Raw genomic sequence first — 16,635 nt, 5'->3', positions numbered from 1 at the left:
CTCACTAACTTTGGACCGTGACCAAATGTGGCAACATGCTCATAATGGAAGAGTAAGTGTAGCTGAGCAGCGAACCAACTGAGACCTTATAAAACCTCAACAGTGAACAAAAAGGACATCAGAGTGCATTTAACAAGTCAACATTTGTGTACTACCCATCATTAGCAGCACAGGGCAGCACGGTGGCACAGTGGTTAGCACTGCTGCCTCACAGTGCTAGGGACCCGGGTTCAATTCTGGCTTCGGGTCACTGTCTGTGTGGAGTTTGCAAATTCTCCACGTGTCTGCGTGGGTTTCCTCAGGGTGCTCCAGTTTCCTCCCATAGCCCAAAGATGTGCAGGTTAGGTTGATTGGCCATGCTAAATTGTCCCTCAGTGTCAGGGAGATTAACAGGGTAAATATGATGGGTTATGGGAATAGGGTCTGAGTGGGATTGTAGCTGGTGTAGACTCAATGAGCCAAATGGCCTCCTGTACTGTAGGGATTTTGTGATCAAGTTCTGGATCGTACAGTTCTGTGGTTCCTACAACTGTTGTGTGTGAGTGTCTGAAACCGCGTGTGTGTCAAAATAATTGTCTGAAGTGCATCTGTTCTGTTTGCTTTCTGCATAGGTGGGCTCCCAGCGCTTCAGTGTCAACATGCCTCATAAGTTTAGCATTCACAATTTCAAAGTACCCACGTTCTGTGATCACTGCGGCTCTTTGCTCTGGGGTTTGATGAAACAAGGGTTACAATGCAAAGGTAAGAAATCCACAGTCACTACCCCTTTTAGTGAGTGACTTCAGGTAGCAAGGATGCAAAAAATGTCAAATGTTGATCATTCAATAAGATTTTCACCAAATAACATTTTAATCAGCACTATCTGCTCTTGGAAGAAGAGGTCAGTGAGTTTGTAGAGCGAAAAACTTGCATCTATATAGTGTCTTTTGCTACCTCTGGATGTCCCAAACGGTTTCACAGACGATGTAGTACTTTCCAAAGTGTGGTCACAGTGGTGGTGTATGAAATGCACAGATCAATTTGCACACAGCAAGTACCTATGAGCAGCGTGTGACAGTGAGCAGAGACGCTGTTTCAGTGGTGTTGGCTGGGACACTGGGGGAGAACTCTGATTCGCTACTTCTCAGTGGTGTCCTGGGACCTTTTTGCCCATATAATAGATGAGATCTCGGATAAATGTCTTATCACAAAGATGGATTCTGATTTTGCACTTTCTTTATTTCTGGTTTGTGGAGCTACATGTGAGATGGTGTATTGCGTGGAGATATGAAATGCGATTTAAAAGCATAACAAAGAAATTTTATCCACATTAAGTAGTCTCACAACACCAGGTTAAAGTCCAACACCTTATTTGGTAGCACAAACTTTCAGAGCGCTACCCCTTCATCAGGTGAGTGCAGGATTTGTTTCACAAACAGGGCATAATAGACACAAGCTCAATTACAAGATAATGGTAGGAATGCGAGTCTTAACAGGTAATCAAATCTTTACAAGTGCAGACAATGTGCGTAGAGAAAGGGTTAAGCACAGGTTGAGAAGGTGTGTATTGTCTCCAGCCAGGACAGTTAGTGAGATTTTGCCTGCCCAAGCTAGCCGTGGGGGTTACAGATAGTGTGACTTGAACCCAAGATCCCGGTTGAGACCGTCCTCGTGTGTGGAACTCACCCACCTTAAGCAGCACAGTAATACATGCCAGCTGGACACATCAAGCAGTGATAGGCCTCAACTCTAGCCCACCAGAACTGTCCACTACTCCACAATCACCCTGGGGAGAAAAGTGTACATTCTTTTCAACCTTGCCAATCTTCTTAAAAACCACCCCACCCCAATACTATCCTTTCCACCCTCACCTCCAAAAATTGAGTTCTTTATTGGTAAGATTGAGACCACATTCTCAGCTGCCTCTGCCAAGTATCTCCGCAAACATTCCTTGCCCTAGTCTTGAATCTGCATCATCTTTAGTTTCTCTCCGAACCATCACCCAGCTCTTGCCCACAAAACCCACAATTTATTCCCGTAACCTCGTTCTCACTAAACTTCTTATCACCCAACTTTCCTTCCTGATCTCAATTTTCATTGATTTTCTGAACAGTTCCTTAGGAACAGTTCTCCTTGCTTTCGAATCTGACACTGTCAAACCCCTCCCCAAAAAACCCACCTTGGATCCTTTCGCTTTTTGCAATTTCCCTGCCCATATCCAGCCTGAATTTCCTCTCTAAAGTCTGGAAATGTGTGCTCATCTTCCAAATTTGTGCATATTCCAGCAAACTCATGTTTGATCCTTAGAAGTGGCAGCAGAGGTGGAAAAGGTGGTGAAGAAATAATATAGCATTCTTGCTTTCATTGGCCGGGGCATCAAGTATAAAAGTTGGCAAATTATGTTAGTTATATAAAACGTTGGTTAGGCCACATTTGGAATACTATATCCAGTTCTGGTCACCACACTACCAGAAGGACATGGGAACCTTGGAGGGAATACAGAAAAAAAGTTTACCAGTACTTTGCCTGGTATGGAGGGTATTAGCTATGAAGAGAGATTGAATAAACTGGGGCTATTCTCCCTGGAAAGACAGAGGGTGAAGGGTGACCTAATAGAAGTTTATTAAAATGAGGGGCATAGAAAGGTTTCCCAGAGCAGAAATGACACTCACAAGGGGGCACAAGTTCAAGATAAGAGGGGAAAGGTTCAGTGGAGATATGCAGGTTTTCCACACACAGGGTGGCAGGGGCCTGGGTGGTTGATGCAGACACGTTAGTGACATTTAAGACTAATCTGGATAGGCACATGAGCAGACCGGGGATATTGGGATACAGATGGTTGGTCTAGGTAGGACAACATGATTGGTGCAGGCTTGGTGGGCCGAAGGGCCTGATCCTGGGCTGAACTGTTCTTTGTTTTTCTGTTTGAGCCTCTCCAATCAGATTTCTGTTCTGCCGCAGCATTGAAATGGTCTTAAACAAAGTCACAACTTACATCCTCTGCGACTGTAACTATGATGTATTATCCTTTGCTGCCCTCTCTGAAATATGGTGGGACATACCTACTTCCCCCAACATCTTTTTTCCCATTGTGCATCTCATTGGAATAGCCCTGAGTTGGCCCAATTTATTTTCCCATCTTTTCACCATTAGCTAAAGTCTCTCCCATGGATCTATCCTTGCCCCTCTCATCTTTTGCATCTCCATCCTGTCCCTTGGCAAGATAATCCAAAGACATGAAGTCTGTAAGACCATAAGAGGTAGGATTAGAGGTAGGCCATTCAGCCCATCATGTCTGCCCTACCATTCAATGATATCGTGACAGATCTGATATAATCCTCAACTCCACTTTCTTGCTTTATTTCGAGTAATTATTGATTCCCTTATTGATTGAAAATCTGCCCAGTTCTGCCTTGAATATACTTAATAATTCCACCTCTGCAGTAAAGAAACACTCCCCTTGGAGAAGAAATTTCTCCTCATTTCTACCTTAAATGGGTGACCCCTTACTCTGAGATTATGCCCTCTGGCCCACGAGGGAAACAACTTTTCAGCATCTACTTGTCAAGCCCCTTGAGAATCTTATGTCTCAGTAAGTTTGCCTCTCTTTCTTCTAAACTCCAATGAGTATAGGCCCAATCTACTCAACCTCTCATAAGAAAATCCCCCCCATACCCAGATCAACTTTGTGAAATGTTTCTGGCTTCCAGTGCCAACATGAAGGGCATTTAAATGGTCATTGGATAAACATACGGATGATATTGGAATAGTGTAGGTCAGATGGGCTTTAGATTGGCTTCACAGGTTGGTGCAACATCGAGGGCCAAAGGGCCTGTACTGCGCTGTAATGTTCTATTTGTAGTATATCTTTCGTTAGATAAGGGAACCAAAGCTATTCACAGCATTCCAGGTGTGGTCTAACCAACACTTTGCATCAATTTAACAAGACTTCTCTATTTTTGTACTCCATTCCCTTTTGAAATAAGATGAACATTTGCCGTCCCTATTACCTTCTGAACTTTCATGCTAGCTTTTTATGATTTATGCATGAGGACCCCCAAATCCTTTATTCTTCCTACCAAAGTATATTACTTCACATTCTCTTACATTACACTCCACCTGCTAAGTTATTTCGCACTCACTTTTCCCACTCATCTGTCTAAATCCCTCTTTAGACTCTTCGGGTGGGATTTTCCCATCCCACCTGCCACAGGAATCGTAGCGGGCAGGACACAGACCATGCAATGCTCCATTGACCATGGGTAGGACTTTCCAATCTTGGGGCGAGTGCAGCCGGACAATCCCACCCTTAGTTTCATCCTCATGAATTGCCTTCCTGCTTATTTTTGTCATCCACAAACTTATAGGACAATTAATAATACATTAATGACTTAGACAAGGGAAGTTAATATATATTGTAAATAATTGTGGCCCCAGCACTAATCCCAAATGGCATTCCACTAGTTACGTTTGCCAACCTGAAAACGCCCCATCTTAGTCAGCTGCCGTATGTACCTTGCCAACACCCAACTCAACTAATTTACCGGTTCCTTTGATCATTCCAATGGCATAGAACTGTCAAACCTAGTTGTAGGTGAATCATAAATTCCTTCAGTTAAACATTCAAACAACTAAAATCATTATGAGCAGAACAAAACTCTGCAAATGCTGGCAATCTAAAGTGGAAACAGAAAATGTTAGAAATACTTAGCAACTCAGGCAATATCTGCATAGAGAGAAAAACAGAGTGAAAGTTTCAAGTCAGTAACTTTTTTCAAGATATAAAAGATGTAAAAGGTTTTTAGCAAATGCAAAATCATGGAAAGAGGACAGTTGGAGAAAGAAAAAGTGATATGGTGGAAAGCAGGAGTCATTAAGTGAGATGAGCAAAGCTATTATCTTTATGAATGTTTGGCTGAGCTCCAAGGTTGGATAAATCACTTCGACCTTAGCAAGCAAAGTTTATACAGCTATAGAGGGGAGAGTCATCTCTGATTGACATCCCTATTACTTTCTAATAATTGCTGTTTCATTGATGAGATTTTTTTCACCATGTGTGTTTATTTTGCTCAAGATTAAACGGTCTGAAGTGCATGAAGGCTTCTGACTGTGATTGATTGACAGCTTTATGAGAAGATGAGAGGGTCGATATATTTTAATGGGAATGTTGAATGGCTTGTTTTTGGTTGATGTCTGTGTTCATGACTCCTGTGAGAGGCTGTGAACCACTTGTCCTAACCGAAGGGGACCAACTCCACCTGCAGGGAGAAGGGGAGGTTTGTATCACCTAGTCCTGGAATGGAGCCAGGCCAGGAGTGCTGCGTGTGAGCAGGTTGGCTAGCTATCCACACCCTTAATCCACACTGGTGAAGATTGCCGGAAATGGGATTAGGGTGGGGACCCAGGAAAGGGATTCAATTGCCATTTTTAAGTGCCTCTGAAGTTGGCCTTTCAAAGCGAAAATGTAGGTCCATAATTTTCACAACAATTTCAACTTCACCCTGCATTGTTTCAGGTTGGAAAAACACATTGACAATCTTGGTGCCTTCCTCACCCCAAACTGAGCCCATATCTTTCCCAAATATCAACTACATCCACCTCAGTGAAACGCTCTGCCCCAACTTCAGTGCATCTAGTCTTTTGTCGATTGCAGACTTGTCTATTCCAAAGGCCTGCTGCTTGGCCTCCTCTGTCAATATCAGCGCGTGCAAAATGCTGCTGCCCGTATCCTAGCCCACACCACTTCCTGATCATGTATTACCCCTGTGAACGGTGACCTGCACTCTCTCTCAGGCCAGTGCATTCAATTTAAAATTCTTAATCTTGTGTTTCAATCCCTGCATGCATTGGCTTGCTGCTCTGTACAGCCTCCAATAGTGCACTGTACCAAACCGTTCGTCCGATCCTGGCTATCTGTGCGACAGCTGCCCTCGTAACCCCTGCAGCCATCTGAGCCCTACGTCCTGGAATTGCACCCCCAAACTGCTTCAACTCTACACCTCTTCCTCTTTCTTAGAAGAGGCCATCCTCTAGAACCCATCTAAGCCTTTGACAATCTTTTCTGTTATCTCTCTCCCTTCAGCTCAGCATCCACTTCTGCCTGATTACTCTTCTACTGTTCTTGGGACTTCTTCAGTGGTAAATGTGCTATATAAATGCAACCAGTGATTATTACTGTTGTGTTATATTGTGCAAGTGAGTGTAATATACCTATATCGCTACATGTGGATTGTGAGAAGGCTCACAAATGTGGGAACAAAAGTTAACAATAGACATTTTCACAAATTCCACGTGCACTATGTTGTCACACTCAGTAAGTAAGTGAAAATGTAGCTCTACTGGTACTAAGTTTCAGGAGCTGTGAATTTTAAGTTGATATTAAAAACTGAGGGGAAAAATTAAAGTTAATTTTTGCACTGTATCAGTGGCTCATGTTTCCTGCAGGTGGCACTGTGTGACACAGTTGACTTGTCTGATGATTGGTTGCCTTTTGGAGGCAAAGATGTCTGAGAATAAATCTGTGTTTTCAGATTCCACTTCAGCCAGCAAAATATCAGTAATTCTGTACATTCCGTACCATTCCGTACCACAAAACAACTGACATAATCCTTCACTGGAAGGAAGTTACTAAATCTTTGAAAAAAACCAGAAGGTTTCTCCTTCTGCTGTCGGTTTGAGCCTCCATCAGTACCTGTGGTCTAGGGACTAGGGAAGACTATCCCTCGTGTAAGGTTTCAGCTTGCCCCGCTTACACCACGTCTTTAGTGAAGGTGAAGCTTATGTTTTGAGTTCATTCAGCCCCAAAGGGGTTGGAATCAAGAGAGAGTGAATAGGACCTGTGATGGGAGCTGGAAATAGCGATTTCATTATTTATCTGGAGAAAATTGTGGTTCATCCACAAATACCTATTTAGACATTTAATCACCAAGATTTCTACCCCAATCGGAACAGATTTTCATCATAGAAACATGGGAATTAGTAGCAGGAGTAAGCCCCTTGAACCTGCTTCGCCACAGCTCATAGCTGGCTTTGGATCTCTGTTTCACCACCCTACTGATATCCTCGTATCCCTTGATTTCCCCGAGATACCCCAGAATCTATCAGTCACAAATTTGAATGCACTCAGTGACTGGATATTTTTGCCCCATCTGGGGTAGAGAATTTCAAACATTTACAACCCTCTGATTGAAGAAATCTGCACTCATTGGTTATCCCGTTATCCGGGGCCTTAGTTCCAGCAAGAGTAAACAGGTGTTCAGCATCTTCTAGAACAATCTCAGATACTTACTTTGTTTCAATAAGATCACCTCTCATTTCTTTTGATTTATTATTATTATGCACGTATTAGTATACAGGCAGTGGCCTAGTGGTATTAATCCAGAAACGCAGCTAATGTTCTGGGGGTCAGGGTTCGAATCCCACCACGGCAGATGGTGGAATTTGAATTCAATAAAAAAAAATTAAGAATCTACTGATGAAACCATTGTCGGTTGTCGGAAAAAAAACCCCATCTGGTTCCTTTAGGGAAGGAAATCTGCTGTCCTTATCTGGTCTGGCCTACAAGTGACTCTAGAGCCACAGCAATGTGGTTGACTCTCAAATGTCCTCAGGCAACTAGGGATGGGCAATAATTGCTGGCCAGTCAGTGATACTCATGTCCCACGAATGAATAAAAAAAGTATTGTTTCTTGCGCACTATACAGAAAAGGCATATTGTAAGTAGAAAAGGAAAGGAGGGGGTGTTTAAGCCATAGCTGGGGTGTAGAGAATGAGCAACTTAATATAATATCTTATCTAAACTTAAGACAGTCTGGGCAAATTCTACACACCCTGTCTTCATAAGACAATTCTGTCATTCCAGGAATCAACAAGTGAATCTATTAAAAAAAAATTAGTCCATTCTCCAAGTTACAAATGCAGTGTGCAGAGTGGACTTCCTGGCTTGCTCCAAAAGCCTATTCAAAATTCAAATTGAATCCAATTCATTGTCCCCCACAAGAGGGACATTCAAGATGCAAGCTGACAAGAAAAGGCATTGCATCTCATCTTGGACTGGGTGAAGGGTGGACCATGGCAAGGTCTGTTAACCTCGGGTGGGATTTTATGGTTTCAGGATGAGTGAGGCCATAAAATCCCCCCACCCCTGATCTTAACCAAAAGGCTGAATCAACAAGTGAACCAATTCTACGACTAAGACATCCTTAGGCATGGAGACTGGAACTGTATGGGTTTTCCTGTAATGCGGACATGCTATCACAGTGGTTATTACTGTAATCTGGGAATATTATCTCCATAGTCCGTCTAGTAGGTGAAACAGCTCTGTAAGTATTTAAATCCAGTACTGGTGCCCCTGGGGCACAGGTAGGGATGCAAACTGTCATTTTAACCTTTAAGACCAAAATAAAGAAAAGTACATGTAAAATTAGGCTCACTGACATCTTCCAGCAGTGATTGCAAATTTTATGAATCACCCAAGTGTTAAGATAAAAAATAGTTATCAGTGATACTTTCCGCTGGAGTGATGCTATTGGCAATTCCCCGGTGCAGAGACAAAACATGTTTTTCCCTCTCCCCCAAGGGTTGAAATAACGTAGTTAAAGGAAATGAAAATCTCCTTTGCGAAGAAGTGAGGATCAAACTGGTTAATTCCAGTTTTGTTTTCAAAAGCTGTTGTTTATTTTTTAAAACTGTGCAGTAACTGACCTGTATTAAGAATTAAGGCCTCACAACGCCAGGAACCCGGGTTCGATTCCCGGCTCGGGTCAATTGTGTGCGCGGAGTCTGCATATTCTCCCCATGTTTGCATGGGTTTCCTCCGGGTGTTCCGGTTTCCCCTCTCAGTCCAAAAGACATGCTGGTTAGGTGCATTGCCCATGCTAATTTCTCTCTGTGTATCCGAACAGGTGCCAGAGTGTGGCAACTAGGGGATTTTCACAGTAACTTCATTGCAGTGTTAATGTAAGCCTATTTGTGACACTAATAAATAAACTTTGAAAGCTTTAAAAAAAGTGTCCCAGTGTCAGATCATGCCAACTCTATGTCTAACTTTTACTTTACCATTGTGATAGCATAGAATCCCTTCAATATAGGAGGCCATTCGGCCCATCGAGTCTGCACCAATTCTCTGACAGAGCATCTTACCTAGGCCCTATCCCTGTAACCCCAGGTATTTACCCTGGTAATTCTTCTAACTCACAGAACCTGGGACACTAAGGAGCAATTCAGCATGGCCAGTCAATCTAACCTACACATCTTTGAACTGAGGGAGGAAACTGGAGCACCTGGAGGATATATCTGAGGAAATTGTGGCAATGCCCATCTGACCTGTTGGGCGAGACTTTACGATCTCACTCATCCTGAAACTATAAAATCCCATCCAAGTCCCAACCCCGCTCCGATTCCCGTGGCAGGCGGGGCAGTAAGATTCCAGCCATGGTCGCTACCAATAACATTTACAAATAAAAAGTACAGCTTAAAAACTGCTGATAAAATGACTACCTGGAGCCATTGGCACTTGTGTCATTGAACAATGTGCAGTTTTAGAAATAATGTCACATTTTAGAGAAGTCTTTTTTGTCATCAACTATTTCATTTGCTGTGTCACTTCTCGCTGACAATGAAGTATATATCACAGCAGGAAAAGGAATGTATGATTCCATCTAATGGTGTCTTTGAATGTTGCATTCATTTTTTAAAGGAATAGAGATAATGTAAGGCTTGACCTTGGTAATTTTCCATCTGTTATTTGACAATCTTGAAACCATTTTTCTGTTCAATAACTTGAATAAAAGAAATAACATTGTAATAATGCATAAAAAGTACATGACAAATGTATGTTTTTATGTATATGGAGGTATTAAACTAGATGAATGGGCCAAAACTGACATCCAACTGCCTCATCCAGAGAGTCTTGTTCAGTTAACATCTGGGATTCAATATTACTTCCACTTGCTGAGGGACCAGTTCCTGCCCCACTGTGGTTTTACCAGCAGTAAGGGTGGTGGTGGCAGGTCCGCTCACTGTTGAGGCCTTAAGTGGGCAAAAAAGTGGGAGAGGGCCACATATTTGGCCAGCAGGCATCCCTGAGCTAAGTTGTTATCCCCCTCCACTTCCTCCCCCTCCACTCCCCCCCCCCTCCACTTCCCCCCCCCCTCCATTTCCCCCTCTCCATTTTCCCCCTCCCCTCCCAATCCCACCTCCTCACCCAGCCCCCTCGCTAGGACCTAGCATACTCCCTAAAACAAGTTGTGAAAGAGCACAGATCGCCTTATGAAGCCCCATGTGCTGTACCGGCTGTGCTCCCAGGAGGGTTGCCAGCACTGGAAAGCTGCCAGCCTCTGACTGGCTGGCTGGCGGCTGTCCTCAGGCAGGACATCCTGTCACCGCGAGCAGGAGGAAGTGCCACGTCCAGCCGACTAGACGCCAGTTTGGTGTGAAAAGGACTGCGGAACAGCTGCTCTTCACCTGGGAAGCAGCCGCCGGACTTCTTAGCCGGGAGCCGGGTTCACGGCAGCCTGGAAAACCCAAATCTCGAGTTGGGTGAGGAGGTCAAGTTCAGGCTGTACTGTGAAGCAAGCCAACTTCCCTCAGTAGAAACCCACTCGCCTGTGCAACACGGAAGGGTGTTGGGAAAAGCTTTAGAAAACTAAACAAGATTGTTTTTATAAATAGGGTATAACATAATATTATCCATCTTGCTTACAGAAATGGCATTCATGATGGGTAAGTATCACTGTTGAGATCATGTTCCTTGCATGTGACACCAACAATAAAAAGGAAACTTGGCTGCTGTACACTGAAAGGGTTGAAATTAAAATTAATGACAGTCCTGTCTTTCAAACAGCTTGAGCTCATCGCCAAAAACCTCTCCGCCGCTCTATCCACATTCCCTCTTTAATATGCTCCCGAAAAACTACCTCTTTGACCAAGCTTTTGGTCAGCTGTCCCTAGTGTGTGACTTGGTGCCGTAATTTGTCTGAATACAACTCCTGTGAAGTACGTTGGAATGTTTTACTGATCTTGGTTATTGCAGGAAGGAAACAAAGTGAGAATATAGGAACAGAAGAAATTGGAGAATGGAGTAGACCGCACAGCCAGTGAAGTCTGCTCCCTCATTCAATGTGATCAGATCTTTTTGCCTTAGCTACACTTCCCGCTCCCCATATTTCTTCTGGGAGGAATCTTGTGGGGGTGACAGGGGTCTTAGCCATCCGCCGCAGAGTCAAACAGAGCCCCATCTCCAATGATAGAGCAGCGGCAGGCGAGGGTGGCTGGGCAGAACATGGTCCACAGGCCTTCCTGCCACAGGCTTAATCAGGGTTTGCCCACTCAGATCTTCCTGGTCAGTCAGAGGTGTCACCCACGGAGGCACCCACCTGAGGCCTTGGATTGTCGCTGGATACTGTGCCAGAAGTGAGCCATAGTAGGCGGGATGTGTGAGGTGCGGGTGGGGAGGCCACAATTAAAGAAGGATGGTTGGCAGGAAGGGGAGTGGTGGCTTTCAGCCTGGCTAGGGACTCACCCCCCCCTCATGGTGCTCAGTCCCACAACCAGGCACCAAGTGCCTTTGAAAGAGAGACAAGCTCCCGCCACATGCCCACCAACCCCACCCCCATGGGGCCCAAGAGCAAGTCCGCACGGATCTGCCTGTTGTGCTGTCTGCATGCAAAGCACCCCCCCCCAGCCTGCTGCTTGGTTCATGCCAGTGATAGCAGGACGAGACCCTTATTTAAAGTTTACTTATTATCATTATCACAAGTAGACTTACATTAACGCTGCAATGAAGTTACTGTGAAAATCCCCCAGTCTGGCGCCTGTTCGGATACACTGAGGGAGAATTTAGCATGGCTAATACACCTAACCTTTTGGAGCGTGGGAGGAAACCAGTGACCTGGAGGAAACCCATGCAGACACGGGGAGAACGTGCAGACTCCACTCAGACAGTGGCCCGAGCCAGGAATCGAAGCTGGGCCCCTGATGCTGTGAAGCGGCAGTGCTAACCCATTGTGCCACGGTGCTGCTTGGGGCATGAATTGGGAGCTGAGCGGGACATGGTGCGCACAGGCCTTCCTGCCACTGACTTAATCAGGGTGAAGGTGGGAAGATGGCGGGGGTCACAACCTGCGGTTCCCCCTCCCCCGCGCATGGGGGGAGAACACAAGATTCCGCTCCTTATTTCCTGAGAGACCAAGAATTAATCCGTCAGCGTAAATAAGGGCAGGGCTGTACCAATGTCTCCCACTAGATGGCAGTAAAATGCAGAACAATCAAATACGTGCAGATTGTTTTAACCGGACGTTCACAAGGTCATGAAAATTTAAACATGGATGTGGAGGAGATTTGTTCCACGGGCTAATAATTCGGTGTTTACAGCTGCGTATATCAGTGAAGAGGAGCAACGAAGCAGGGGGAGAAAATAAGTATGTCACAGGAGAAGCTTAAACGATGCTTTTGACTGGCGAGAGACAACAATCCTCCGAAATGAATGTGCAAACGGCCCTTTAAAATGTGGAGAAGGTCGGAGATAGGATTGGAATGGAATGATTGTCAAAAATAGAGCTGTTAACTAAGTGAAGTTATGCCATTACGTTTACAGGATAATAAAATTGTACTGAACTGTCAGCTGTCAGGGGACAAGAGGAGGTGACAAGAGGCAAAGTTTGCTGAAATTAGGAATGATTTTAAGGGGAGAGATACAAAAGGATCCAGAGGGGCAATTTTTTTTTTTCACACAGAGGGTGGTGAGTGCCTGGAACAAGCTGCCAGAGGTAGGAGTAGAGGTGTCTCTTTGCTTCTTTGAAAAGCGTCCAGACAGTTACAGTTGAGTCAGGTGGGTATGGAGGGATATGGGCCAAACGTGGGCCATCGGGACTAAGTTTAGTGGTTAGAAAAAAGGGCGGCATGGACAAGCTAGGCCAAAGCGCCTGTTTCCATTGCTGTAAACCTCTATGACTCTATCAGCAAAACAATGTAACCACTGGTTTCTGATGTTAATCAGCAACTTAAGACACAGAGATGGATAGAGAGCTGTTGAGGCAAGTTAGGCGAGTCTGCAGAGTATTCTGATATAGAAAAATCACTTGGCGTTTTGAGGGTTGGGGTCAAGTCAAGGCCATCCAGGAAGAATGGGTGAAAATGCGGCTTATTCGAGATGGCTGCTTCTCGATATAACATTCAAACACTGGAGCAGATGTTATCTCCGATTCAGGCACACGACAACATTTGAATCGGGTCTTTTTGAGAGCGTCCTCGTCGCCTCCAGCTGGGAGCTCCTTTTTAACAACAGGGCTCCAGAGATCTGTACCCGCAGCCTCAGGAGCTAGAGGTTGACTTCTGCAGAGCATCTGCTCTACATTTTCCCCATTTTCACCTCTTAAATCATTGGGCATCCCGTGTGTTGTGTCACCCACAATGAACGTTCCCCCCCCCTAAACATTGGAACAACCCACAGTCCCTCCCAGAGTTTATTTTTAGTCTGCAGTGAGTGAGGTGGGTGGGAGTGAATGAGCGGCGGGATGGGAGTGGCTGAGTGAGTGAGAGAGAGAAGGGGTGCATTAAAGAGTGCTGAGGGTATGTAGATTGAAAGGTTGACCCCAACTGACCGATAATTGACTCACAGCAGGCTTTCCGCCCCTCAAGGACAGGAAGTCTCACCTCAGAGAGTTTCCAATCAATCAGAAGCCGGCGCACTGGGACAGAGTGTGTGACATTTGCTCAGAATTTCGATAGATGTGGGAGGGGGCGAGTAAAACCTTGAGGGGGACCATCCAGTGGGGCCTCCGAGCCTGTTAAGGAGGGACAACCCCCAACTCACCACCTAACCCTGTTAGGCTGTTTGCCTGGGACGGGCTTCTTCTGCCATCAGTGAAATCCCAGTAGTGGCGGGATGAGGCCCTGAAATGGGCAATTAGTCACCGATCCTGCTGGTATAATTGCAGTGGAACAGGAACAGGCAGGTTAGAATTAACAAGCCGTTGGCAGAGGAGCATAAAATCCAGCTCAATGTTTAAAGTCAGTGAGCGTTCATCAGAATCTAGTGCCAGATCTGCACCAGATGTTACTTCCAGTGTTTTCTCGTTTTATTACGATTGTTTATTCCCCTGTTTTAAAGGTGAAAATCTCTCACTGCTGGTTAATGAGTGAAACACGATGTACAGAGAAGCTGCCCGGCAAATATCTCCAATTACAACAGATTAACCTGCATAGTCACACCAGGATGTCAGAACATTTGCATCTTGAGTGGTTAGGGAACTAGTCTCAACCCAACAGACGTGGCCTGAGGTCCCCAGACACGAAGAGCTACTTCCTCTGACAAGCAAAGAGGAGCCACAGTGTGAAGAATGAGCAAAGGGATTTTTTCATTAGAATCCCATAGAGTTCTAACAGGGAAAATAAGAAAGGAATGGTGCTCGCAGTGAGGGAATATTCCTCATACTCGCTACGCTGTGGAGTTCCATTACATTTTTAGGCACCCGGGTTCAATCCCGGCCTTGGGTCACTGTCTGCGTGGAGTTTGCACCTTTTCTCTGTGTCTCCCTGGGTTTCTTCCAGGTGCTCCAGTTTCCTCACACTTGCTATGCTGTTGAGGTCCAGTACATTTTTAGGCAGCAGATAACGCGGGATGGAGAAATGTCTCCAGGTCTCAGAGTACACAGAAATCGCAGGGAGCAGTGATGAACAAGTGCTAGAAACATCAAATAGATTGCAAGAAAGAGTAAGGAGGGCAGGTAACTTACTTTGGTCATTTTGGTTAGGTTGTTATGTTCTTCCTCAAAGGAGGCTGATACTCCTCCTGCTCCTGACCTCAAACAACCCATTCTTGCCTTTCTCAATGTTCCCTCTCTTCCTTAGCATACCTGTGGGATTGCAGAGTAAACTTGCACAAGCCTGCAGGCTTGTTCACCGTTGTCAGTGGACAGGCTGCATTTGCTGATTGGACAGATCACTGACTTTGGTTAGCGCAATGCTTAGATTAACAAATGTTTCAGGTTCAAATCTCACCGCAGCAGATGATGGAATTTGAATTCAATAAAAATATCTGGAATTGAGAATCTACTGATAACGTGAAAACCATTTGGTGAATGTTGGGGGAAAAAAACACCTGATTCACTAATGTCCTTTAGAGAAGGAAATCTGCCGTCCTGAGCAGGTCTGGCCTACGTGTGACTTCAGAGTCACAGCAATGTGGTTGACTCTCAACTGACCTCTGAATTGGTCCAGCAAGCCACTCAGTTCAAGGGCAACTAGGGATGGGCAATGAATGCTGCCCTAGCCAGCAATGCCCGTGCCCCATGAATGAATAAACAAAATGGTGACCGTGATATTACCAGACTGACGTTAAAAAGCCATCCCTTTTGCATATGTTCTTTGGGGAAGAAAATCCGCCGTCCTTCCTCAGTTTGAACTCCTGACCCCAGCAATGTGGTTGATTCGTAACTTCCCTCTTAAGCCAAGTATGAAACCGATACGAAAGCTCGACCAAGAAAAATCACCCGGCATCTGCGTTGGCGCAGGAAACCACAAAGGCACACCCAGACTAGTCAATCCTGCAAAAGTCTTCCTCACTGACGTCTGGGGCCCTGTGCCAGATTTGCCCACGGACGAGTCAAATAACTGACATAGTCGTAGCTGGTAAGCATAATCAGCCAATATTGGGATTCCTCCATCACCCCCCCTGGATATGCCCTGACCTACCAGCAGGGATGGAGTGACCAGAGGTGACAAGACAATGGTGTACAGTCACCCGCTGATTCACACCTACCACCTTCCCTCAGCTGAGGAAGCACATCCAATGTTGAGAAGCACTGAGGCTAGCAAGAGCCTATAATGTATCCTGGGTGGAGGACTTCAATATCCATCTCCAAGAATGCCAAACATGGACATTTGGGACTAGTTTAATGTGTAAAAGAAAAAGGGCGGCATGAACAAGTTGGGCCGAAGGGCCCGTTTCCATGCTGTAAACCTCTATAACGTCAAAGCAAAATACTGCAGTGCTGGAATCTGAAACAAACAGAAAATGCTGCTTCAAGTTGGCTTTATTCTCTCTTCTCGGATGCTGTCTGACCTGCTGAGATTTTCCAGCATTTTATGTTTTTGCCCTGGAGTTGTTCAGTAGCACTGCCTCTGACCAATTGGAAATAGTCCTGAAGGACAGATTTGCCAGTCTTAAGCTGGGGAACCAGGGTAAGAGAATAACTGCCGTGATCTCAGAGGAACATAGGACTTAAACACAGGAATAAGCCATTTGGCCCTTTGAGCCTACTCAGCGATTCAATAAGATCATGGCTGATCCAGTTGTGTTTCAGTTCCACTTTCCTGTATTCCCCCATAAGCCTGAACTCTCTTGTCTGTCAAAAATCTATCTAACTGAACATTGAGTACATTTAACGACCCAGCCTCTCACTGGGGCCTAGGAAGAGAATTCCACAGAGTAATAACCCCCCCCAGAGAAAAGATTACTCTCCATCTCTGTCTTAACAGGGAGACCTCTTATTCTTAAACTGTGCCTCCTAGTTCTACTCTCCTCCACGAAAGGAAACATCCTCCTGGTATCTACCCTACCCAATGCATGTGGGCTAAAGGGGAGGCAAATGCCTAATGGTATTACTGCTAAACTAATCCAGAAACTCAACCAATGGTCTGGGGGCGCGGGCTCGA

General features: G+C 45.2%; 1 protein-coding gene across 1 annotated transcript in view; it reads left to right on the top strand.

The window, feature by feature from the left end:
- The window catches only part of LOC145351035 (protein kinase C epsilon type), a 555,315-nt gene that overhangs the window by 343,660 nt on the left and 195,020 nt on the right, over nucleotides 1–16,635 (top strand). The window contains exon 6 of the mRNA XM_080200633.1: nucleotides 612–741. Within this exon, the coding sequence (XP_080056759.1) occupies nucleotides 612–741 (130 nt within the window). The remainder of the gene's footprint in view (nucleotides 1–611; nucleotides 742–16,635) is intronic.

This window comes from Carcharhinus amblyrhynchos, chromosome 12, assembly GCF_965287045.1.
Source record: "Carcharhinus amblyrhynchos chromosome 12, sCarAmb.v2.hapA, whole genome shotgun sequence".
Lineage (NCBI taxonomy): Eukaryota > Metazoa > Chordata > Chondrichthyes > Carcharhiniformes > Carcharhinidae > Carcharhinus > Carcharhinus amblyrhynchos.
This window is presented reverse-complemented; position numbering and strand designations above follow the sequence as displayed.